The sequence below is a fragment of the Ahaetulla prasina genome, chromosome 2, assembly GCF_028640845.1.
Source record: "Ahaetulla prasina isolate Xishuangbanna chromosome 2, ASM2864084v1, whole genome shotgun sequence".
Classification (NCBI taxonomy): domain Eukaryota; kingdom Metazoa; phylum Chordata; class Lepidosauria; order Squamata; family Colubridae; genus Ahaetulla; species Ahaetulla prasina.
This window is the reverse complement of record NC_080540.1, coordinates 138,680,168-138,706,015: the sequence shown is the minus strand read 5'-3', so window position 1 is coordinate 138,706,015 and position 25,848 is coordinate 138,680,168. Positions and strand designations below refer to the sequence as shown.

General features: G+C 41.6%; 1 protein-coding gene across 2 annotated transcripts in view; it reads left to right on the top strand.

Annotated features, from left to right (window-relative positions):
• Positions 1–25,848, top strand: part of NPLOC4 (NPL4 homolog, ubiquitin recognition factor) — a 64,429-nt gene that overhangs the window by 12,249 nt on the left and 26,332 nt on the right. For both annotated transcript variants that reach the window (XM_058167620.1, XM_058167621.1), the window contains exons 5-12: positions 2,362–2,410; positions 3,192–3,286; positions 3,995–4,118; positions 6,914–7,093; positions 10,237–10,323; positions 12,261–12,332; positions 13,710–13,836; positions 18,389–18,549. In XM_058167620.1, coding sequence (XP_058023603.1) covers positions 2,362–2,410; positions 3,192–3,286; positions 3,995–4,118; positions 6,914–7,093; positions 10,237–10,323; positions 12,261–12,332; positions 13,710–13,836; positions 18,389–18,549 — 895 coding nt within the window. The remainder of the gene's footprint in view (positions 1–2,361; positions 2,411–3,191; positions 3,287–3,994; positions 4,119–6,913; positions 7,094–10,236; positions 10,324–12,260; positions 12,333–13,709; positions 13,837–18,388; positions 18,550–25,848) is intronic.

Genomic DNA, 25,848 nt, shown 5'->3' with positions numbered 1-25,848 from the left:
ATTTGCTTTTATTAAATACAATTGCTTATTTAGAATTCTAGTATTCTCAGTAAAAGTCCTGTCTGTCTTGAATTTAATCATTGTGGTTGGGCTAACTGGATTTCTACCTTGTTTCCCCCAGAATAAGACATCCCCTGATAATAAGCCGAATCAGGCTTTTGAGCGCATGGCAATAAGGCCAAGTGCTTATTTCAGGGTTCAAAAAAATATAAGACAGGGTCTTATTTTCAGGGAAACACGGAAGTAAAAGCAACAAAGGATGAGAAATGGCTCTTTCTGAGGATGACGCTGGATGGCTGATTCGTTTGAAAAAAATTTCCAATGTAATTGAACATTTAAAGCATGCTTAGAATTGTGCATCCCAAACACCAACAAAATGGAAGAAATGAAATTGCCACTAACAAAAATAGGGTGGTTTATGCCTGTGCAAGAGCAAAATTGATAATTTATCAATGCTAAATCTCTTATTCAAGTTATAGTATTACACACGTTACCCTTAAATAATATATATATTTGTTATGAATCGTAAGCTGGAGCTGGATTTAATAATAGTCTTCATGTCCTTCTAATTATTGTAGTTTTGAAACACTTGAGCTTTTATAAGTAAGCAAGAGAAAAATAATAACATAGAATTACAGAAAGGCTGCATAGATACTTTTTTTGTTAAGCCAGTAGAAGAAGTTGTATCAAGAAGCTATGGACATGATTGTAGACAATTTGCTTGATTTTAATCTTCTAAATCTTTTACACCTGTAAAACTTCAGAACTTCAGAGATGGTGCATGCTTTAGTATTTCTCACATATATTGAGAAACTCAGAATTGCTTTTGATAACCATTTTTTCCCTAGCTGGAATCTTTAAAGAGACACGAAATATATTATTCTCACAGGGTACACTGAGAACATTGTAGTAGTTGGTGTCTGTCTGAGGAAGTGACATTGTGACCACCAGAAGGCTGCTTTTGGAGTATAGCTATAAATTTTAGAGTAGGCTTCTATTAATAGTAACTATTATAAGAATCTGATTTAAACTTTTATAATGTGTAATTTCTTTTAAGGTTAGATAGGTCTACATCGCCCCTTTATGTAGTTTTCCATGTATTGGAATGATTGCTTCAGTGAAGATCAAAAACCAAAAACCTTTGAATAGTGAAGTATTGTTGGCAGTTGTGTGGTTTTGAAAAAAGTGCTCATGAAAACATCATAGGCAAAAAATCTCTTTTGTTGCATTTATGCCTGACTTTATATTGAAAGTTGCTAAGAACACACTAACTTTTATGAAGAAAATGCCAATAGCAGGGAAAGAAAGTTGTTCTGAAAGACCTGCTGTTAAAATAAATATTGAATAAATGAAAGATTTTAAAAATATTGAATAATAGTCTGTTGCCTCCTTAAATAGATGGAAATGGAAGATGCTGCTCTGGATCTTTTCTGCAACAGTATAATCAATCTGTCTATTCTATTATTAACAGAAATAGCATTGTATCTTATCAGTACTCTCCATAATTACATTTCTGAAATTAGGGAACATTTTCAGTGTAATTGGAAATCAGCACAGTAATTTTTAGCTGATGTGTGCTTAACCATTTGTTAATCTGTGATCCGTATTGGCGGTCCTTGCTTAACGACTATTCATTCAGCAACTGTTTGAAGTTATGACAGTGCTAAATGAATGGTATTGTTACAATTGGTTCTTGACATACAACCATTGAAATGCTCCGATGGTCACATGATCAAAATTCAGCTCCTTGACAGCCTATTCGCATTGAGGGCCACAAGGTGTGCTTCGACTTCACTTACTCACCTGTCTCCTCTCCATCTCTGTCCCTTTGCCCATTTTTGGCCATCATGCATTCTGCTTCCCTCTGCATCCCTATTGCCCTGCATTCAGCTGTCCCTCTCTACCACCCCCAGCTGACCTTTGCTGCCTCCTGTTGATGAGTTATGTCTGGCCTGGCCCTCTGCAAGGCAGCTGCTGGCTGTGTGAGACCTTCTGAAAACCTTATCAGGCAGAAGCAGAAGAAGATGGTGAAGATCAGCTGGGATAGCAGGGGTGCAGAGTGCCAAGGGTGACCACAAGGACAGACATGGTGGGTAGATAGGCAGGGCAGGAGAAACATGAGGTCCTCACCTAATGACTGCTGGGTCCCTAACAACTGCAACATGGAACTGCTATTGCTAACTGGTGCAGTCATGTCATGTTTTTCTTAATGACTGGTTTGCTTAGCAATGGAAATTCCAGTCCGTTGGACTCATATTAATTTATGAATTTGTATTAAGTATTAATCTGTAAAGCTTTACAAAATAGAGTGCTTTTCTGTTTTTGCCAGTAAATTTAGCTGCTGATGTTCTCTTTACACAGATGTCGACATGGTCCATTGGGTAAATGTGTACATTGTGTACCTTTAGAGGTAAGCAGATAAGTGAAAGCTATTATAGTAATAGTTTACAAGGTAAAAGTTTTCTTGATGTATAAAGTTGCTTTAATGGCATCAATAGAGAGAATGTTGCTGAAACTTTAATGTATCCTAGCTGTGCTGATAATGGTTAAAGAGGCAAAATTGGACCCTTGGATATAACTGTCAAATCAAAACTTGGATTTATCTGTTTTTTGTCATCTGGCTTTTTGCAATAATGGTTTTAACAGGATATACTATTTCATGTTACAAGTTTCAAGACAGCATATGCAGTTGGTATTTTACACTTATATTGGAAGGGGGTTCTTTTCTTTTTAAAAACTACAACTGAAAGCTGCTTCTTGGTGGGGTGGGGTATGCTTATATCCTGCACAGTTTTTATTAATGACTTATATACTAACCTTTTAATCATTTTTATTTGTGCACAGATTCTTCAGTTAGCTAGGTAACCTCTGCTAGAATTCTCTAGCTTTGTTTTTACCTCTGTAAGCTAAAAAAACAAGAATATTATTACATCCATGAGACAGGTTGGGTTTCTAAAGCTATTTTGTGTGCAAGAGTAAAATATTTTAATGTGTAGGGGAGGGAGAAGAAAGGGCTCCACTATTACTGTCAGAATAGTAACTGCTGTGGAAAAAGAGCATAATGTTGCCTAATTATTTCCACATTGAATGCCAGCAGAGTATTCAAACTAAAAGATCCATTTCTACCATGATCAATGTATTATCAAGCAGGTGTCTGACCTGGTTTTCCTTTGTGTATTTGGTCTTGGCAGCCTTTTGATGAGGATTATTTAAACCATCTGGAACCTCCTGTGAAGCATATGTCATTCCATGCCTACATCAGGAAACTGACCGGAGGTGCAGACAAGTAAGAAACTTTGTACCTACTGCAGGGGAGTAGAAAGATGACATAGATGGCAAAATCTGAAAAAGTAGAAAATGATAGGGCAAAAACAAATCGGCTTCAAATAGTAACAATCACTTTTAAATAAGTTCATTATATTGGGGTGAGATGAATTTTATTTTTTTGCCCTTGGTTGTTGAGCGTAACCTGACTTATATGTTGGTGCAGCAAAGACATTTTTGAAGGGGATAACAAACCTACAGTTCTGTCATATCAGCAGAGGTCAGAATTTTTTTAAAAAACTGTCCTAGAATCTTTCCATTAATATCTCATGTACATTTTTTATGGTGATTTCTCATAAAATATATTCCATGCATAGAACGTAGCAAATGTTAAAACATCTTTATTTTTATTATGCTGTGAATCTGCAACTGATGTTTCTCATGTTTACAATTTCTATGTTGATCACACTGTGTTAGCAGCTATTTGCATGCTTGATATGTTTGCTAACACCAGTGTAAATGAGAGAAGAGGCAGGTTGGTTTTTGCATTGAACTGCTGTTTCTCCTCTCCCCCGTCGACCCCCCTTCCCCGGTTTACAATGAGGATTAGGGAGTTATATGCAGACTGCCTATAGTTGTAGAGTCTGGGAGCATCCTCTGGCAGGATGTCTGCTGTATGTTTATTGTTTTTTTTAAAAAAGATATTAAGGATGTTTCTTCTTTTGTTTAGGGGGAAGTTTGTTGCTCTTGAAAACATTAGTTGCAAGATTAAATCTGGATGTGAGGGGCATCCTCCATGGCCAGAAGGAATCTGTACCAAGTGCCAGCCAAGTGCTATCACACTCAACAGGCAGGTAAGATGAGTATTACCCATAATAAAAGCTAGCTTTTCAAGGCAATGGAGAAAGTTCTTGCCTATGATGTTCATGTTGGGAAGGAATTGCCAGGAGAGTTTGAACACTGTTTTGAGAAAATCTGCCATATCTTTGAGAAATCACAGCAGTTTTAAATTCCAACTCTTATTCTGTTAAATGAGTGAACACCATCATAAATTTCAATTATATAATAGCAGTGGATTTTGAGCAGCTGTAGCTGTAGAAGGGGTAGTATAAAAAAGATACCCCAAAACTCTAGGGGATAGATACAGAAAAAAAGATACTATGAGGTTTAATTGTTGATGGTGCTGAAGGAGATGCATTAAGCTGGGCCACCATACTGCCTATTCACTGTTTTCCTGCAGTGCTAGATAAGCCAAAGGCAGGCTTGAGTTTTCTATAGGTACTTGTTTAATAACTTTTGTAGTATTTTCAGGACCCTATAGCAATAACAAGCCAGTGCATCATACACACACACCCGCCACTTCTGCAAAGGGAGCGTGATTGCTTCCTGGCTGGCGAGCCTCTTACTGTTCTGTCCTTCTCCGCCTCCATCCGAATGATGGCTTAATTAGCTGGCACTATCAGCTCTGGCGGCAAAAGAGCCAGCATCTGCCAAGAGCCCTCGTTATTTTCCACGACGCTGGTGAGTCACAAACTTCAGCTCTAGTCAATCAGTGGATTTGCCTGTTACAAAGAGACACACCAGCTCTCGCTGCCTTTTATATCCTGTGGGGTGTGGCTCCATGACTCAGCACTTCCTAGGCCTCATTATTTCTTCCACCTGGCCTGCTTCTGGCTCCTGGAGCTGAGCCAGGGAAGCCGGTGCTCCCGAGGTAAGTCCTGATGGCCCTTCCCCCTCACTGTCCAAGTCACTTTCTGGCAGCAGGCCCGGCTCCAAGTCACTTCCGGGCATGGGGCCAGGTTCGGGGGCTGGAGTCACAACACTTACCCCAGCGCTGGACAGACATTCCTCCCACACAGACTTAACTCTTGCGCAGCTTCGATGCCCCGGCTGGCCCTCGCAGCCGCTCCTCCTCCTCCAGCATCCTGGGTGGAAGCGGCAGCGCGAGAACTGCGCCACTCTCTTGCCCCCCGACCGGCTATTCTGTGTGCTGTTCCTGCTGCTGCCAGGCAAGGGGGTGGTGGTGGTTCTTGCACTACTGCTTCCGGCCGGGATGCTGGAGGAGGAGGAGCGGCTGCGAGGGCTGCTACCACTGCTGCTGCTCTTTTGGGGTGCCCAAGCCGGCCAGGGGCTCCGGACCACGAATGCGCATCATTGCCGTGGGCTGGGGTCATGCAGGAAGCCTGCTCAGGTGAGGAGGTAGGGAAGCCCCAGCCCACCCGTCCTGGCTGACAGCTCTTCTCCCCTACGAAGCAACCTCTGGGATCCCTTCTCTGTGTCTGGGCACATGAGCTTTTGCCCATTGCTCTTCTGGGTTCAGGTGCGGCAACCAGCTCGCATTCATGTGTGTGGGAGAACCCGAAACGAGAAGGGTATCTGCCTGGTGTGCATGCGCGCACCGGGAAGATGATCTTCCGGTTTCCAGGATGCGCATGTGCACTGACCACTGGTCTTCTGGTTTCTGGTGTGCATGTGCACGCGAAGACCAAATGGCCGGTGCGCCAGAACCCAGAAGAGCAACAGGCGACAGCTCACGTGCTCGGAGAAATGGCTCTGCATGCCACTTCTGGCATGCGTGCCATAGGTTCACCATCACTGTAGTAAGCCATCAAGATCAACAAAAAAGAAAACCTGTAAGCTGGGATCATCCCACAAGTGTAAAGTACTAGGAACTGCCTAGGATTGTGACTGAAAGTAGAACATTGACATGTGGATAGGTGTTTTTTTTTTAATTGTTATGTCAAAGTGCCCATAGTCCATGATTGGGATTCCATACAGAAAGTTAGAATTGAATGTCTGGAAATTTACTCCTACTACTGGTATAAATTAGAGGCGCATTCTGACAATTCACTATGCAAGAAAACTGTGGTATTCAAAAGTTGTGCTCTCACTCCAGTTGAATAAGGATTGCTGCAGGATAAAGGATTGTTACAACCACATCTTGTTTTTGTTGGGTCTCAATGATGTCTCTTTGTATTCAATAAATGTTTTATTACAACAGTGAATTTTGCAGGCCATTTAAGGTGTATGTCAGTCATTATGCTATCTTGCATAAAGCAATAACTCAAAATACAAAATGTGTCTATGGATCCAAAAATATTGGGAAAAGTGAAGATCTATGAATGTGTAAGAAATAATTGGCCACATTCAAATATCACAGTAAACTAAATTCTTTAATATTGTAGAACTATGGCTCACAAATTTGTAAGTAATATCTTTGAGAATTATATAGTTGACTAGCAGGACTTCTAGAGAGAAGTAGAAAGAGAAATTCTGGATATTTATATGTGAAGTATGCAGAATATAAAGATATCTTCTGAGAATCCAAGCTGAGGTTTCTGCAATTTGTGAACCTCCCTAGCTAACACATCATAAAAAAAGAGAAAGAAGCTGAAGTTTTTTCTTCGTGGATAGAGCTGTCATTGTTCGGCTACTTCTATTAGCAGAAGCAGCCAAGTGGGAATGATCAAATAGTATGCTGTTCATAAAAATAATTTTGGCTTACCGTAACTCCAAATGAAGCAAGCTGAGTTAAAAAAAAAGACACAGCAGGCTAATATCCACAGTTTTGTGACTATATTAAACTCTACTGAGTCTGATAAGGGCAAGTTTTTGATTATGGCTTTATATATTTTTTCTCAAATGGCAGAAATATAGACATGTGGATAATATCATGTTTGAGAACCATACAATTGCAGATCGTTTCTTGGACTTCTGGAGAAAAACAGGAAATCAACATTTTGGATATCTATATGGGAGGTACACAGAACATAAAGACATTCCTCTGGGTATTCGAGCTGAGGTTTCTGCCATCTATGAACCTCCGCAGGTATCAAATCCTACTCTAAAATCCCCTGACTTTGCTCCATATAGAAGAATGCCTGGGAAACAACATTTCTCTTGTATTTTCTGATAATTGAAGTAGAAAAATTCATTGGTGTATTTTGGGGAGAAGATTTTTTCTACAGGCAGTCTTGCTTTTAAAAGAAACAAACTTGATTTCAGTCTGAATGTTTCCACATTTATGTGAAATTAAATCTCTTTAGGTATGTTTATATTAAACAAAGGTTTGTAGGCTTTCTATTAACTTAGGCTTTGTAAATAATTGCTTTTCTATAATCTGGAGGGGGAAAAAAGTCTCTGCATGCTTCCTTCTGCTTCTGCTGAAAATATGCCTGCCCAATTTATATGGTTGAGGAAGACAGGTTGCTAAGTATGCATTGATCTGTAACAGATAAGAATTTATATTGCAAGCTTGGATATTTTTAATGTAACACCATGCTGAGCTGAAAACTTGAATGATAGGCTAAAGAACGTTAGGCACATCAAACTGAGTCAGCAACAGATAGCTATTTCTTTTTGTAAATTAGAATTTGCCCCTCACATTGGCAAGTCAGCCAGTCTCAGTTGTTGAGCAAGTCATACAACAATGGCAGAGCTTGCTGTTGCTACTTTGAGATCTTCATCAACAACATTTCTATTGCTATTGTTGATAAAGCACTTTGAGTGTCGTCCTAGCCAAAGTGTTGTCCGAGTACGCACATACATGTGGAAATACTTAAAACAGCGTTGGTGAGGGACAGTGCCTTGGCATTTTGAGTAAAGGATCGGAGTATTTGGCTGCTTTGTAAAGAGCGCTTCTCAATGGTTCATACAGCCCAATAAATTGGTAAGATTAGGGTGTCTTGGATTTTTTTCAAAACTGCAAGTTCATATTAAGTCACCAGATGGCACTGTTCACGTGAGTAATGAAAGGTGATTCAGATGGAGCCATAACTATAGTTATAATTGTAGAGTTTATCATAATTCTTAGCAATCATGTTAAAGAGGAAAAGTTAATGTAGACTGCCCTAACCAGGTTTCCACATTTTAATCATAATCTGGAAACGAAGCCAATTATTTACCATTGCCATCAGTTCTAATTCTTCTTGAATTCTGGAATGTAGGCAGAAACTCAAAGAGAATTTGCTGATAGGCATAAGATATATGCAAAAGTATTAAAAAGAGAACTAAGTTACATTTCCTTCCACCCACCCACCCACCCACCCACCCATCCATTACATTTCTATGCCACCCATCTCACCAAATGACTACATAAACTATGGTAAGTGAAAAAAATGTGGCTTCTCTGCCATATGTTGGACTTTAGAACAAATTTGTATCCCTGTGTCAGTAGCCCTACTTCCTGAAAGGCCAAATAGAACTGGAAAGATATATACTGGAGGTATTTTTGAGAATAGAAGTGTTTTCCTTTCCTATTCCTTTTTTTTAAAGGAGACAATAAAGTACTACTGCTGCCATTTCTTGTATTCTCCATCTTCTAAAATGGAAATCAAGGTTCATGACCTCACATAATGTAAGGGCTTCTTTCCTCTAAGAAATAGGATGTGGGTTTTGCAAAAAGCAAAAATAAGGTCCAAGAAAGTGGGCTTTTCTTTCAGAAGAAACTAAGGAATGCTTACAAGATTACATAAGAAAAGAGAAATGGCATTTAACTCTCTTTTTGTGGGCTGTTGGATATATCTTATGCATATATTCTCTTTGAGTTTCTTCCTATCTACAGAATTTTAGAAATATTATAAAAGATGCTTATTATTATTAGGAAGGAACTAAGTAGAGTTTTGAAATCTTGGGATCAACAATCTTATAATTCAGGCTGAGATCACCCAGCTAGCTTTTGTGTCTGAGGCAAGAATAAAATTCAAACATTTTCAGTGTCTTAACTACTACACCAACTTGGCTGTATACACAGATCAGTGGTGGGTTGTTACCGGTTTGCACCAATTCAGGTGAACCAGTAGTAGCGGCAGCGGGAGGCTCCGCCCACCCACCCGGATGTCATCAAATACGATCTGCGCATGTTCAGAAGCTTCTGCACATGCACAGATGGGGTGTGCACACAAGTGAACCAGTAGCAAAGGTAAGTAAAACTCGTCCCTGACACAGATCCATACAGATTATAATATATATTTACTCATCACTGTTAATTGCAATCAATCATTTGTAAGCGTTAAAAGTCTTTTTTTTAAAAAATGATATTGTAATGAAAAAATGTAAAAGAACGAAAAGCATTATACAAAAAGAATTTAGACAGCCTGCTCTCATTCATTTTTTCCTGTACTTTTCCTCTGAATGTATTCTGAATTCATTTAACAGGTAAATATTAGTAATTTAAAAAGCAGAATTTTTATAAAAGTTAGCAATGATCATGGAGCTTATACAGCTAGAAACTCAACAGATATTAAATTTTTGTTGGAGAAAGGGAAATCAAACCTATTTGGAGGAAGGAGGAAAATTAATTAAACCTTTTAAAGGGAGAAGAGAAATTAAAAAGGGACACAGAACTCTGGAATCTTTGAATTGATTTGCACTCAGCATATTTTTGCATCAGGTTGGTTAACTCACCTGGAAAAGGAGTGCAGTGGAAGAATTCTCTGCTGATCCTTCATCTGCTGTCCCATAAGTCATTGGTATCCACCTCTCTATGGGATGGTTCCAAAGCATTCTGACACTGTCAATTCATCAGATTAAGGTGGAAGAAGCAATGGATGGAAACTAATCAAGGAGAGAACCAGCCTATTGTCAGAACAATTCATCAGTGGAACTTCAGAAGTTCTGGGTGCTCCATCACCAGAGGTTTTTAAGCCATTTGTCTGAAATGGTATAGGGTCTCCTGCTTGAGCAGGATTTTGGACTAGAAGACCTCTAAGGTCTCTTCCAACTCTTACTCTTATTATGATTCTTGAAAGTAAAGTCTGATTTTATCAGGGAAGCATACATGTTCTAAACATTACATAAGTACAGGTCTGTTATATGTATAAGTGAAACTTCTGTAAATGGGACAAAGTAGCTTGTCTGTTTTCATTCTTCTGATATCTCCTCATTTTGGATAATGTTATTTTCCCTCTCAGGTGCTAAATGTCTATCTGTTAAAAATTAGTTCTCTAATGCCATTTGCTTTTTTCCTTTTAGATTGGTACACAAAATAGTCTAGAGCTTCTAGAAGACCCAAAAGCAGAAGTTGTGGATGAGATTGCTGCAAAACTTGGCCTAAGAAAGGTATCAAAATACACTTGAGTCAAAATGCTGAAGAAAATTCTTTATACAAGTGAAGAAAACCTTACTAAGTACTGAATCATTTTGTTAATATGCAATTTATACAAATCATATTGCAACATAATACTATTGCAGTTGTATAAAAGTACATGTATTTTAAAGAAAAGAAATATTTTTATAATAAGCTATCGGACAAACAAAAAAAACCCCTATCTGCCTAATGGAGGAAAAAAGGGAGAAATCCAAAAAAGAAAAAAGAAACAACAAGTCTGCATAAAAAATAAATAAAATTATCCCATTATATTTAAATATATAAAAAAAATTTAAAAGTTATGTATTGTTAAAATTATATAGTCATTATATTTCAGTTTTTAAACAACATATTAATATATTTAATTTTGACTTGTATTTTGATTTTCTTTATCTAAAGACTGGCAGTGATTTTTTTAAATTGTGGCACATCAGCTTTCAGATCAATAATTAATTTTCTTACCTAGGAGGGGGTAATTTATATTGTTAATCCCTGTTCCAGAGAAATAAAATAGTATTTATTTCCTGGCGCTTGGGTATTTTTAATCCAGGGATACCAAATCACATGACAAAATATTAATTTAGATTTATGCAAACATCTTTATCTACACATGGAATTTTTCTTTTTGGCTGTAAGTTTGTTTTCTCATAGTTGCCAATCTTTTGAGCTGGTAAATTTGTTTGGGATTTTGAGAGTGCTGTTAGTGTTGTCACAAAATGCCATGAGGGGCTATGTCATAAAACAGTATTTTCACAGAAAACAAATCAGTGTGATTATAAGAAAGTAACAATTGGACAAGAACCCAAAGGTGAGACAAATGGGAACTTTTCAATAAAATCAAAAAGTCGCTCTTTTGATCACAGAGAACATTATTTATATATTTGGATAGAATGACATTCCAGTTGATCAGACTTTTAGCAATTTACAATTTCTTCTTTCAGTAATTAGAATTAAAATGCTGTATATATGGTAATAATGAAGTAAAATATAATACCGATAAACCCATGAGCTTAGTACTCATCAAACTTCTTTCACTTTGGATCAGCCACGTTTCAATTCCACCCACAGAAACTGTGTTAGAAGAACCCTATTTTTTACCACTTCCTCAAGCACTAATAGGGATGAACTGTCCTTACCTGTAGGGCAGGGGTCCCCAAACCCTGGTCTCTGGACTGGCGTCAGGCCATGTTATGCCAGAAACCAGTCCACGCAAACAAGCAAAGCCTCATCCGTGGGATTCAGGCAACATGCAAAACCACGACGCCCTCCGCTCCATGGAAAAACATCTCTTCACAGAACCAGTCCCTGGTACCCAAAAGATTGGGGGTAGCTGCTCAAGAGATAATGTTCTGTAGAAGAGGAGGCCGTAACAGAGGGCGCCCTTGACAATATTTTCTCAAATATGGGACCCATAACGTGCCTTCCCTCACAGATTTTCACCTGTTGGTCAGATAAGCAGGCAGTCTTGAAAGATGGACAGCTCCTAAGCCAGAAAGACCTGAATGAAAAGATTTGATGTTGCTTTTTAGATTAACTAATATAAAAGTTGAATATTGAGAGCAGCTCTGTGAATTGCTGTTGATCTTACTGTCTATATCATAGGATAATTTTTATTTTTTTATTTTTTTTGCAAGGAGGGCGAAAAGTAAGAACCCTGTAGAAGTCATCAGATCTTTTCATACTGTAAGGGAGTCTAAAACTGCATTTCTTACCAGCTGGCACTATAAAATGTATTCAAATGAGTTCCGCAATGCTAGAGAAATAATTTTTTTTCAGATAGCTATGAAGCATATTTTCCCTGAGGGATTTATATAACGGAGGTCATATTGTACTAACTAGGATGGGCAACATTTTAAAATAAAACAAGACAGAAAAATAAATATACATATGTATATGTATTGTGTTTAAGGTTGGCTGGATATTCACAGATCTGGTTTCAGAGGACACACGGAAGGGGACTGTTCGCTACAGCCGAAACAAAGTAAGATTTTTTTCCTCTTTAATTTGCTTCTGGTTTTACAGCAAATATTGCATCATCTAGATACAAAATTCATGAGGAACAGGAGTTCAAAAGGAATCCTGTGATGGATATGTAGGATTGTTATACAGAAGGAATATGTAGCACATTTTAATACTATATCTCACAACATATTTCCCTTTCCCTTCAATAAAAAGCTAAAGTTTTATTCGAATTGGGCTTTATTCTTGGCAACAATGTGCACAACTCCGTGTAGTTTTCTTGGCAAAAAAATATGGAAATAGTTTACTTTTCTCCAGGGTGGCTTTTTGTGGCTTCCTGGTCTATAGCCCTGGATGTCTCCCATCAAACCAGGCCTGAAGCCACTTAGCTTCTGAAACACAGACAAGATGAGCTGAATCCTGTCACCTGCTGAGACTTTTTTAAAACAAAACTTCTGTAGCAGTCATCTTGCCTATAGTGTTTTTTTTTAAAAAAGATTTTTTGCTGTGAGAATACCATATCACTATATCATATCTCTATAATGCATTTGGTTAAACTATAATATCTGCCAGTTAAATCCTAGTTGTACAATTATGAAAATAACTTACATACTGAATATTTAATAACTGAATGTTCCCCATGTTTATTCCAATCTTTTTATGCTAATCAGTTTTCTACTTTTTTGTCCTAATTCCAACCCTTCAGTGTTGAATCTTCAATAATATTTTAATAAATAACTTAGCTGGAAATTATTTTGAGATCAAAACTGAACAGGAAAGTTTAACTATTTGTATCATTTTTTTTGCACCTTGATGAAATTGAAATATATAGACCAAGTCTAAAACTAAGTCTAAAGCTGATAGCATCTTACCACTGAGATACTACCAAATACCAGTGAGATCAAAACTTAATGCAGTTTTATTTGTTTAGAGGTGTATCAGTTCCTTGGGAAGTCAGGCAATATGAAACTCTTAGGAATAGCACATATTAATTTTTCATAGTATTGTAAAAATTGTTAGGTCATTTAAATATACATGCTGGTAAAGACATGTTGAAATGTCACTGATAAAAAGGGTAAATGTTTAAAATTGGTCTTAAATGTTCTCAAGTAGAAATCAAGTAGATAAATATGATTTATTTTTCATTTTCAAGTCTAATTTCCCAATTCATTTTCCTAATGTGCTTGTTTAAATTATCTATTATACAAAGCCCAGATTCTGCTTGTAATTTCTCATATCAAGCAATACCAAATACCCTAATCTCAATTCTTCTTCTATTTTGTCAGAAAATATGGTAAATTAATGAAAATGTACATTAATTTATACTTTAAAAAAAAAATCCTGTTAGGTTTCCTTAAAAACACTCACCTGTGTTGTGTTGTCTTTTCTTCCTCTTTAGGATACCTATTTCCTTAGTGCAGAAGAATGCATTACAGCTGGGCATTTTCAAAACCAGCAGCCAAACATATGCCGCTTGTCTCCAGATGGACATTTTGGATCTAAGTTTGTGACAGTTGTGGCTACAGGTAACAATACAATACTGTAGTCTTTCTCCTTAACCTGAAGAGTTCTTGTCTGTCTTCCTTCCTGAGGTAAAAAACAAGGTTTTCTAGATACAAGAAATGTTCAAAATCAAACACAATGTGTTTTGCTCTACATTCTTGACTTTTCTGCTTACAAAAATGGCAGGGTATATGCTTAGGTATATTGGATGGCAAAACAGAAGCAGGGTTTTTCAGTAAAAGTTCCTTAGCTATGGGATTAGTTCTATAAAGAGGTCCACCTGCTGTCTATTCTGTTATTTTTAGTGCGAGGCAAATAATTTTTTATTCCTGTAGGCCCTTTTAATCTGTTTATATTACTGCTGCATATGGCCTATTTTAGTAGTTTTATTCCCGCTGCGTTTAACTACTATTTCAATCAACCATTTTATTATATTTTTGCATGGCTATTTTGGATATTGGCAACTTAACACTATTTAGAAATATGTAAATATAGGAAAGTTGCCAGGGTACATGAATTGGTGATTGATTTCAGATGTCAACTTTTTTTTTTGCCTTCTTATAACACAGATTCTTTTCTCTTCCAGTAGTTTATGTTGCCATAACTCATCTTGTTTGAACTGGCAAGCTGTACTGTAATTATATTGAAATGTATACCTCGCTAAATATTTTTCATTCAAGTATCTTTAGTTTTAAATTCCACAATCTAGTCTCTTGCAGTTTTCAAATACAGGCAATCCTCGACTTACGACCACAATTGAGCCCAACATTTCTGTTGTTAAGTGAGCTTTGTCCCATTTTACAACATTTCTTGCCACCGTTGTTTAGTGAATCACTGAAATTGTTAAGTTAATAAACCAGTTGTTAAGTGAATCTGGCTTCCCCATTGACTTTGCTTGTCAGGTCACAAAAGCTGATCACATGACCCTGAGACACAGCAACTGTCATAAATATGAACCAGTTGCCAAGCATCTGAATTTTAATCATATGACCTTGGGGATGCTGTACAGGTTGTAATTGTGAAAAATGGTCATAAGTCACTTTATTCAGTGCCGTTTTAACTTTGAACGGTCATAAATGCACTGTTGTAAGTCAAGGACTACCTGTACCTTGATGAACGTATCTTTTCTTTTATGTACACTGAGAGCATATGCACCAAGACAAATTCCTTGTGTGTCCAATCACACTTGGCCAATAAAAATTCTATTCTATTCTATTCTATTCTACAGCGATGGATCCTAATGTGCTCCAGCATCTGTAGAAGAAAAGGTTAACTTCACCCAACTGTAGTCCCTACCCTTTTTATTTTGACCAATCACATGCATTTTTCCTCTCCCCCTCCGCCCAGAAAGCAAAGAATCTACAAGAATATGTTTATAAAATTAGCACTGCAGAGCAAAAAAAATAGGTCAACCCTATTATTTGGCTAAAGCTTTTTTTCTTCACAAAAAAGTCCACACATATACATGTCTGGTTAGTAATTTCATAGCTTCTTAAGATCTCGTGGTCTGCAGGTACTCAATATTTCATTTAATTTTGTAGTGATACCATTGAAATGATAGTAATACGCATTGACAATTTATGCAGTAAAACATTTACTTGGGCGTGGGCTTCAATTAGTTATTTGATTATATTAATTACCTTTGTTCTTCTGTTTTGGTTGCTCTCTCTAAATAAGAAAACCCAACAGCAGAATTTTGATTTAAATCTTAAATGAGTATCCCAAGGGGGCTTTTTCAAAAGGCAACTGCACTTTGTTTTTCCTTGAAGATGTTTTGCTTCTTCAGTACTCACCGTCAGAACTGCAGTCAAAACTGAAGAAATTTCTTGTTTTCTTCAAGGAAAAATGAAGTCCGGTTGCCTTTTGAAAAAGCACTTTTGGGGCAACCGTGATCTGGATGACTGACAATCTCCATAGATATCTTGAATGAGTAGTATATTCCAGCTGCTAAATTGAGGTGGACTATAATGGCTTCTATATTAATAATACATGAGATGCGATCATTCAAAGATGCTCAGAAAAACAGGACAGTAATAATAGAAGGATGTAACAGAAAGTCGCATTTGACCTTCTTTGTTACTTGCTTGCTCAAGATCAAGTCTTTCTACCCTTCCCCTACAAAATGAGATTTAGATAGGAGAGGATGATAATATGGTATTTTTGTGGATTTGTGCCAAATTGTGCCAGTTTGTAAGGTTCTTTTTAATTAATGAAGTGTTTGTTATATAATGTGCTTCCTGAAACATAGTAATCCATGTCACTAGATTACTTGCTTGTCAGCAGCTGAGTAGAAACCTCAGGGCACTGCACTTTCACCATTATTTGCAGTTAATTAAATGATATTTCCCAGAGTTAGAAATACTTAGTGATATTTTAAATTTTGCTTCTCTTAATTTTTTTTAAAGTTAATTTCGGACTTCTGCAGATGCCTCCATACCTCTTGGTGCTGTTTTGCAGCTTCCTTTGTAGAGTCACATCATCATAGAGTAATTTACTCCACTTGTCTTATATGTCCAATGCAAAATTGTCTTTTAAGAGTATTACAAATGATCTCTTTGTATAAAATGGTAGTAGACAAACTGGATAACACCAGAATCTTTGCCTCTGTGTTTACCTCATTGCATTAAACATTAAGCTTTTTTTTTTACTAAGCAGTCCTTAATTTTGGCTGCATGTGACCCTTCATTCACTTTTTCAGCAATAGAAAGATGAGAATAAGGTTGAGAAGAATGAGCAACTATCTACAGCTGGTGTTAGCACAGATGACATAGTCAGCACTGCTAATTTGTGTAGCATAAGTGGTAGCAGCTTATATGTTAGAGACAGGATTCTAAAGAAAACTGAGCTCTTGCAAATAGAGGATGCCATTTTCAGAGACAACAAAAACATTAGGAAATTTTCATTCAACACATTGAATTCATGACAGAACTGCTCCTATCAGCAGAATTAAAAAATGAGTTCCTTCCTCTGGACATCTTCAAATCTGAGTATAGGACCTGATTTTAGGAGTGGCAAGAGGAGGAGGAATTCCCATGTTATAAGTAGACTTGACACTCAATTATGGCCATTTATGTATAAGGTTCATGAATGTAAAGTCACCGTCTCAAAATTGATATTGTAGAGGAAGCATGTAATATGAAATGAATTATATTTCAAAAAGCAATTTTGTAAAGTCTGCCTTTGATTTCTAACTCAGTAAAAGGTCACCAAAATTAAAACACAAGTAAATAAAGGAAAATTATGGCAGCCTAAACAACTCTGCCTGTCAGCGGAATGATTTAACTTGCTATCCAAAGTTTTGAACATTTAGGAAGAACTTGTACAGAAATAAGAATCATTGAGGGTGTGTTGGTAAATCACTACATGGTTTTATTTATTATTTAAAACTTTTATGTAGACTAAATATCTTTATGTTTAGTGCCGTCAGGCAGTCACTCTTGAGAATAGGGTGGTGCAAGCAATGATGGGGCAACACATTATGGGAATATGATCCTGCTGCTTTGCAGGCTGTACTGGTTGCCAGTTTGCTTCTGGGGGCAATTCAAGATGCTAGTTATCACCTTCCTGGCATAGAGCCTGCTATCTCAGAGATCTCCAGTTGCTTCTGCCCATCTGGTTTAGTCCAGCAGAGCGGTGTGCTCTGAGTCATCAATTAAAAAAATGCATTGTTACAGAAAGCCAGCTTTCTTGGTTGCAATTTCTGCCCTGCGCCAAGAAATACCCCCAGACATTTATGTGGCTCCTGACCTTATGTCTATCAGGAAATTACTGACTTTGAATATAGATGATTATGGAGCCTCTTTTTAGTCTGGGATTAGTTTTGGTTTGTTTGTTTATTTGTTGTACTTTGCTCTTCTGGACTGTTGTATTTGAATAAGTTGTTTTTTAGTTGCCAGCTACTTACAACTAAAATTTGGGAGTTGGTGGCAAATAAATAATAAAGACTATTATAAATAATAAAGAATAAGAGTAGAAATGACAGAATGGTGACTGCCAGGATTGCAGTCACTAAGTGATATAGTCAAGTGGTATTGTATTTTATGGCACATTACTTTGTGAAATTCCAGTTGCAATTACTGTCATTAAGCAAGGACTACCTGTAAAGTTGATAAATGCCCATTTAATCTTAGATAAGGTATTGTGAACAAGTTGTAGGAGAAGAATTGGAAAGGGCACAATGCTCAGTGCTACCTTTATAAAAAAATACTTCACAGTAAAATATATATATATATAAGGAATCTGTTTATTTAATCTTTCAGGAATGATGTAAACATGATATATGATGTTCTGTGCATTATTGTCTAATGAACAATATATCTTTAAAACAATCCCCTATATGTGGTGAATCCTTTGGATAATGCTATATCATTCCTCATTTGAAAACTTTTAAGCCCAGATTCTAGAAAAAGTCTGTTCTGTCTGGGCAATAAACTTTGAATTGAGGCTGAATTTCTTAATGAAATAAAATGTTCTTTATAAAATCAGTGACAACCCATCTAGCAGCTTGAGGCATGTTCTAACTTAACTCTGTCAAACTTCTCTTCTTAAAATCTCTTTTTACCCCCTCTGTTTCAGGGGGTCCTGACAACCAAGTCCACTTTGAGGGCTACCAAGTATCCAATCAGTGCATGGCTCTAGTGCGTGATGAATGTTTGTTGCCATGCCGTGATGCTCCAGAACTCGGCTATGCAAAGGAATCCAGCAGTGAACAATATGTGCCTGATGTCTTCTATAAGGTAAATATTCATAACCTACATCTCTGTTAAAATATTACGTCTGTGAAGACCAGTAAAGATGCATAGTTTATCTGTAGTTTTCAATGTCTTACAAGCCATAGATGGTTTCATTTACTTTTGATCTGGAGGGAAGGAGTAGCTTGAATCAGGAGTGATTCATAAGTAAATGGGATCTGGTCCAACTCACAGCTTACAACCTTGTACTTTTTATTGTATTAGCAAAACAAAGCAGGTTCTTAGTTTTGCTTTCATTCATGTAAAGTACTTCAAGCAGTTCTTCATTAAAGCAAGTTTACTTTCCCCCACTCTCCTACTTCCTATCCTTTCTGATAAGGAGGGTAAAGTCCTTATGGTAGTAAAGATGAAAAGAAGGACTGGGGTGACATGATAGCAGTGTTCCAATATGGGCTGCCACCAAGAAGGGGTGTGTGTCAACCTATTCTCCAAAGCACCAGAAGGCAGGATAAGAAGCAATGGGTTGAAACTAATCAAGGAGAGAAGCAACCTAGAACTAAGGAGAAATTTCCTGACAGTGAGAACAGTTAATCAATGGAACAACTTACCTCAACTTTTCCTTCTGCGCATGTCCAAGATGGCGCCGCCCTGCTGATCGGGGGCGCGGCGACGGGCCTTTCCGGGCTCTTTTTGGGTCTGGGGGGGGCCTTGATACCATCATAGGCCCCCCGCCCTGATGGAGGAAGATCCAGCCACCCGTAAATAGGGTGGCTGGGCGCTGTGCGACTCCGCGGGGCGGTGGGAGAAGCCCCGGAGTCACGGCGGAGCTACGGAGGTAATCCTGGCGGCCTAGCGGCCTGCCGAGCCGCCGCCAGCCTTTTTCGGCGGTTTGGCGGCGGCGGCGGCGGCGGCGGGAGGTAGGGGGGACCCCTGGACCCCTGCCTGGAAGACTTGGCCAGTGGAAGTTGGGTTTGGAGTTTTGGGCGTCTCCGGTGGCGATGGGAGGAGCCCCGGAGGGGTTGCGCCCCAATGAAGATCTGGAGGGCCGCCCGGGCCCCATCGGCCTCTTTGAATCCTGCGGTGGCGAGGGCGGCGGCCTGGCCCTTCCCTCTCCGTCGGGCGTTGGTACCGGTGAGCCCTGGGTCTGCTGGCGGATTTGGCGACGGGTGTCCCCCTCTCATCTGGGGGAGCTCCAGTGGCCTGCTCACGGTGGCGATGGGGGCGTTTCCGGTGGCGATGGCCTGGCGGAGGCGGTGGGCGGCGGCGGCCTGCCCCGGTGCCTTGAAGTGGCGGATGGCCCGATAGGCCCAGGGTGGCTGTGACCTTGCCCTAGTGGCGCGGATATGTGGCAGCGCCGGAGGAAGGCCCGCGGGTCCAGCGGACACCCCTCCACTATTTACCATCTTTATAACATCCCTACCATCGTTCCTCTCCCCTTCTTCCTTAGCCCACCCCAGGTCGTTTGTATGGGGTGGTGAACTGACTGAGTCAGCGGTTTTGTCATCTACCGCACATGGATTATCTCGAACTATTTCCCATCAGGACAGACTGGTCATGGTCATTTTATCATCTGTTATGACTTTTGCTGCCAACTTGACCAGCCCAGGATGGGCCTTGCCCGGACCGTCTCAGTGATGCGAACATTTACTGCGGCTGACCTTCTTGCCCTGCGAGATGCCCCTCTCTCGCGGGTTTGGCCTCCAGATTATCGAGGCCCACCTTGAGGACGGGCTTTGGAGTCCCGAGAGGTGGCATCACGAAAAATAGGAGGCTTAGGGTTTTTAATTGGCTGTTTTAATAGATTTTTAAGGGAATTTTAAAGGGATTTTAAGGGGAGGAAACCGACGGGCTTGGGTTGGGGGTGGGAGGAAGGGGTGGGTGTTGGGGTAACCCGTCGGGGAGTCCAGTTCCTGCACATGCTCGTGGCGGGGTTGGTGGGTCCGAGGTCATGGGGAGTCGGTGTTCCATTGGTCGAGGTGGTGCTATTTCCACGGTAAGGGGGAGGGGCAGATATGGCGGAAGTGGGGGCTCATATCGTGTTGGGGGGGTGCGCGCTCGATGCCTACAGGCGATCGCGCGCCCCGAGCCCTCAAACTTCTCCCGTTCCCCGGATGGTCAGGATCCTCAGGGCCCTGGCCTTCGGCTGATGCTATGCAATGCACGGTCCGTGGCCAATAAGGCCCCCCTAATTCACGATCTTATTCAGGGGGGTGCCGCGGACCTTATGGGCGTTACGGAGACCTGGTTGGGCCCAGAAGGGGGCGTGCCCCTTGTTCAGATGTGCCCACGGGGTTCCCGAGCATTTCACCAGCCGAGGGGCCAGGGTAGGGGTGGTGGGGTGGCGGTTGTGATTAGAGAGAGTCTAGAGCCGAGGGAGACCACTGTACCTCAGATCGCCGGGTGCGAATCCCTCTTTGTGAGATGGGGTCATAGATGTCAGATGGGCTTGCTGGTCGCGTACCTGGCTCCTTGCTACGTGACAGCTGCCCTGCCCGAGCTCCTGGAGGTGCTTGCTGGGGTGGCAGTTGAGACCCCCAGACTTTTAGTCGTGGGGGACTTTAACTTGCCATCGTCCGGCTCGTCATCGACGGTAGCTCGGGAGTTCATGGCTTCCATGACGGCCTTGGACCTGACCCAAGTAGTTGATGGCCCTACTCACGTTGGGGTGGCACTCTGGACTTGATTTTTGTCTCTGGTCAGTGGTTGAGAGATCTGGACTTAAAGGAAATAGTCATTGAACCTTTGTCATGGTCAGATCACTCTCTTCTTCGTCTGGACTTTCTGACCGCCATTCACCACCGCAGGGAGACGGAGCCGACACGTTGGTTCCGTCCCAGGTGCCTGATGGACCCGGAGGGTTCGGACGGAGCTTGGGCCATTTCCTGAGGGTCTGGCTCACGGCTCGGCTGAGGAACTTGTTGCGGCCTGGGAGCGGGCGCGGCGGGGCCTTAGACCGGTCGTGCCTTTGCGACCTCTGACCCGGCGCGGGTCCCAACCAGCTCCTTGGTTCTCCGAGGAGCTGAGAGGATGAAGCGCGGAGAAGGCGCCTAGAGAGTTCCTGGAGGTCTAGCCGTTCAGAAGCTGATCGGACACTAGTGAAGTCCTATACTAGGGCTTACCTAGTGGCAATGAGGAAGCGGCGTACCTCGCCTCCTCCCTCATTGCATCGACAGATAACCGCCCAGCCGCCCTGTTTGGTGACCCGCTCCCTCCTACACCAGGAGGCGGGATGACCCGCTGCAGGGACGTGCTGAGGAGTTTAACGTTATCTATACGATAAAATCGTTCAGCTTCGGGATGGTTTGGACCAAGATTGCGGTGATCTGGTGAGGCGGCTGAGGGTGGTCTTGGTGACATTGTATGGGATGAGTTTGACCCTGTCGCTCCGAGGACATGGACAGGTTGTTGGGAGGCTGAATGCCACCACATGTTTACTGGACCCGTGCCCCTCCTGGTTGGTGCTGGCCACGCAGGAGGTGACACGAGGCTGGCTCCAGGCGATTACGAGCGCTTCTTTGGTGGAGGTGTCTTTCCGGCCGCCTTGAAAGAGGCGGTGGTGAGGCCCTCCTCAAGCCTTCCCTGGACCCGGCTGTTTTAGGTAATTATCGTCCGGTCTCCAACCTTCGCTTGGCGAAGGTTGTAGAAATATGGTGGCATATCAGTTTCCTTGCACCTGGATGAAACTGTCTATCTAGACCCGTTCCAGTCCGGTTTCCGACCCGGTTACAGCACGGAGGCGGCTTTGGTCGCGTTGGTGGATGATCTCTGGAGGGCCAGGGATAGGGGTTGTTCCTCTGCCCTGGTCCTATTAGACCTCTCAGCGGCTTTGATACCATCGACCATGGTATCCTGCTGCGCCGGTTGGGGGGTTTGGGAGTGGGAGGCACCGTTTATCGGTGGTTCTCCTCCTATCTCTCTGACCGATCGCAGTTGGTGTTGACAGGGGGGCAGAGGTCGGCCCCGAGGCGCCTCACTTGTGGGGTGCCGCAGGGTCGATCTCTCGCCTTCTGTTTAACATCTACATGAAGCCGCTGGGTGAGATCATCAGTGGTTTCGTGTGAAGTACCAGCTGTATGCGGATGACACCCAGCTGTACTTTTCTACACCGGACCACCCCAACGGTTATCAAGTGCTGTCCCGGTGTCTGGAGGCCGTACGGGTCTGGATGGGGAGAAACAGGCTCAAGCTCAATCCCTCCAAGACAGAGTGGCTGTGGATGCCGGCATCCCGGTACAGTCAGCTAAATCCGCGGCTGACCATCGGTGGCGAGTCACTGGCCCCGATGGAGAGGGTGCGCAACTTAGGCGTCCTCCTGGATGAACGGCTGTCTCTAGAAGATCATTTGACGGACGACTTCCGGTATCCGGCGGCAACGGACATCTGGAGGTGCCTCTCCTGCCTCCAGTGTCCGAATCCGGCCGCCTCCGAGGCCCTTAGGGGCCAGGTGTTCCGAAAAGGACACCTGCCGCACGGACGGCTCGCCAGGGGTCTCCCAGCCGACATACAGGACTGGGGGGACCGATGCTGGCGCGTCCTAGGCTCGGAGGGGTTCGGAGGCCTCAGGCCGCGGCCATTATTTTGGTCGTCGCCTGGGCGCTGTGCCCGTGACACCGGGCTTTGGATTTATAATTGCAGCAGCCTGGTGGCGAACAGGAACGGAGAAGAATTGAGGAAGGAGAAGGAAGGAGATATCGGCAAATGTGAGTGGAGTGCTCCGAGTGCGGGGGTTTCTCCCCTGCGACTGGAAGGAGCACGAATCACTGGAGAGAGGAGAACTTAAAATAACAAGATTACGGTTTTGTGGAGCTCTGGAGAGAAGAGGTGATGGAGAAATTTAGGAGGGAGGGTTTGAGGCCCCTCCTCTGGGGAACAATGGTGGCGCCCAGCTTCCGCCTTCACTATGAGAATCTTGATGACATCACTTCCTTCGGCTTCCTGGTTGACTAACTGTACTCTGGACTCGTTGCTCCTGTGAGTGCCCCTGGTGGATCCGGAGGAAATTACAAGGATACTGTGCTTGCCTGAGGATTTTAAAAATTTTTAAATGGCAAAGGTCAGAGACCAACTGCTGGAGAAATGGAGAATTTTGGAAAAGTTATCTAATATGGACAAGAAACTGGATGAAATAAGAGCAGAAATTGTGACTATCCAAAAGGATTTAAAGGACACTCAACAAGTCTCAGCAGAAAACAAGCAGAAAGTGGAAGGTCTGGAGGGAGAGATGCGGGCAGTGCAGAAAAGAGAGGAGACGACAGGCAATGCTGTGCTTGGACTACAGATGGATAAAATGTCTTATTTCCTTAGGTTTCAAAATCTGGAAGAAGTGGACCAAGAAGACTTGAGAGATGTTGTGACTAAACTGTTGGGAGAATTTCTTGGGAGAGGTGTTGACTTTATGAATTGGGATGTGGATCGAGTTTATAGAGTTAATTCACAATATGCATACGCATGCAGTTCCTAGAGAGGTTCATGTCAAATTTGTGAGAAGAGGCGAGATGAAATTCTTAGAAAACATAGGAGTGGGGCACTGACTTATAGGGGCAGGAGATAGCCATTCTGAGGCAGATTCCCAGACAGGTACGTGAAATGAGAAAGAAATATTACTTTTGTCAAGCAAATTGTACCAGAAGGAGTAGGCTTCAGATGGCTGATGCCAGAGGATTGATGATTTTCCGGGAGGGCATTACGAAAAAATTAGTACAATTGCGGAGGCTGCGGCCTCGTGGAGGAACACAAAGCCCTCCTGGAATTAGATGACCCAGGAGTTGAAGAAGGGAGGTTATAGACCATGGGGAGGCGGCTGCCGCTGTTGCGGCCCTGGAGTTGGGTCAGGCTGAACCCAGAGTTCTGAGATCCAAAACTACGAAGTGACAATGATATTTGGTATTGTGTTGGTTTTCCTTATTCTCCTTTGTATGATATTCTGATTATTCTTGACCCTTCTTTATTGCGTATGTAAGACTGATAAACTTAGCTACTTCGTATCACCTGCTTGCCATATGGCTGTTGTATGTGTTTAAAATTTTGAGTAAAATTCTTATCTTGTATAAGAAAAATGAAAATTTACCATACCTGATATGTATTTGTATAAACCTTTTTTGACCAATAAAAACTTTTTGGATAAAAAAAAAAAGAAGATCATTTGACGGCCGTCTCCAGGAGAGCGTTCTACCAGGTTCGCCTGGTGCGCCAGTTACGCCCCTTTCTGGACCGGGAGGCCCTATGCACGGTCACTCACGCCCTCGTGACGTCTCGCCTGGATTACTGCAACGCTCTCTACATGGGGCTCCCCTTGAAGGGCATCCGGAGGCTACAGTTAGTCCAGAATGCGGCTGCGCGGGTGATAGATGGAGCCCCTCGTGGCTCCCGCATAACACCCATCCTGCGCAGGCTGCACTGGCTACCTGTGGCCTTCCGGGTGCGCTTCAAGGTTTTGGTGACCACCTTTAAAGCGCTCCATGGCATAGGGCCGGGTTATCTGGGACCGCCTACTGCGACCAGATACCTCTCACCGACCCGTGCGCTCTCACAGGAGGGACTCCTCAGGGTGCCGTCAGCTAGGCAGTGTCGTCTGGCGGCGCCCAGGAAGGGCCTTCTCTGTGGGGCTCCGCCCTCTGGAACGAGCTCCCCAGGACTCCGTCAACTTCGGACCTTGAACCTTCCGTCATGAGCTCAAGACACATTTATTCATCTGTGCAGGACTGGCTTAGATTTTAAATTTTATAGGGGTTTTAAATTGATTTTAATATTTATATTTATATTTTTAATTATAGGGCATTGGAATAAGTTTTTTAAAGATTATTTTAATTTTGTTCACTGATGTTTTATATGCCTGTGAACCGCCCTGAGTCCTTCGGGAGATAGGGCGGTATATAAATTTAAATAATAAATAAATAAATAAATAAAATAAATAAAAAAAGTTGTGGCTACGCCAACACTGGAGGTTTTTAAGAAGAAACTAGTTAGCCATTTGTCTGAAATGATATAGGGTTTCCTGCTTGAGTAAGGGTTGGACTGGAAGACCTCCAAGATCCCTTCCCACTCCGATATTCTGTTAGTCATAAAACATCAGCCTGTTTTATGTGCACCCAGCCATGCATGCTAAAGCTTCTTTTCTTCTAAATAAGTATATGTTTGCGGTCTGTAATGTTGATGAAATGTCTGCAGTGCTGTTTCCATATTTCTTTCTTGGAATTAAGTAAGGAGTCAATTACACTAGCTGATAATTCTTTCTTGGGTGATGTTCTTTCTCTTTAGTCTTTTTGGGAAGCCATTTCTGCCAGAAAGGCATGTCTCTTGTTCCTCTTTTCTCTTCAGTGGTTTTGGGACCACCACCAATTCTGA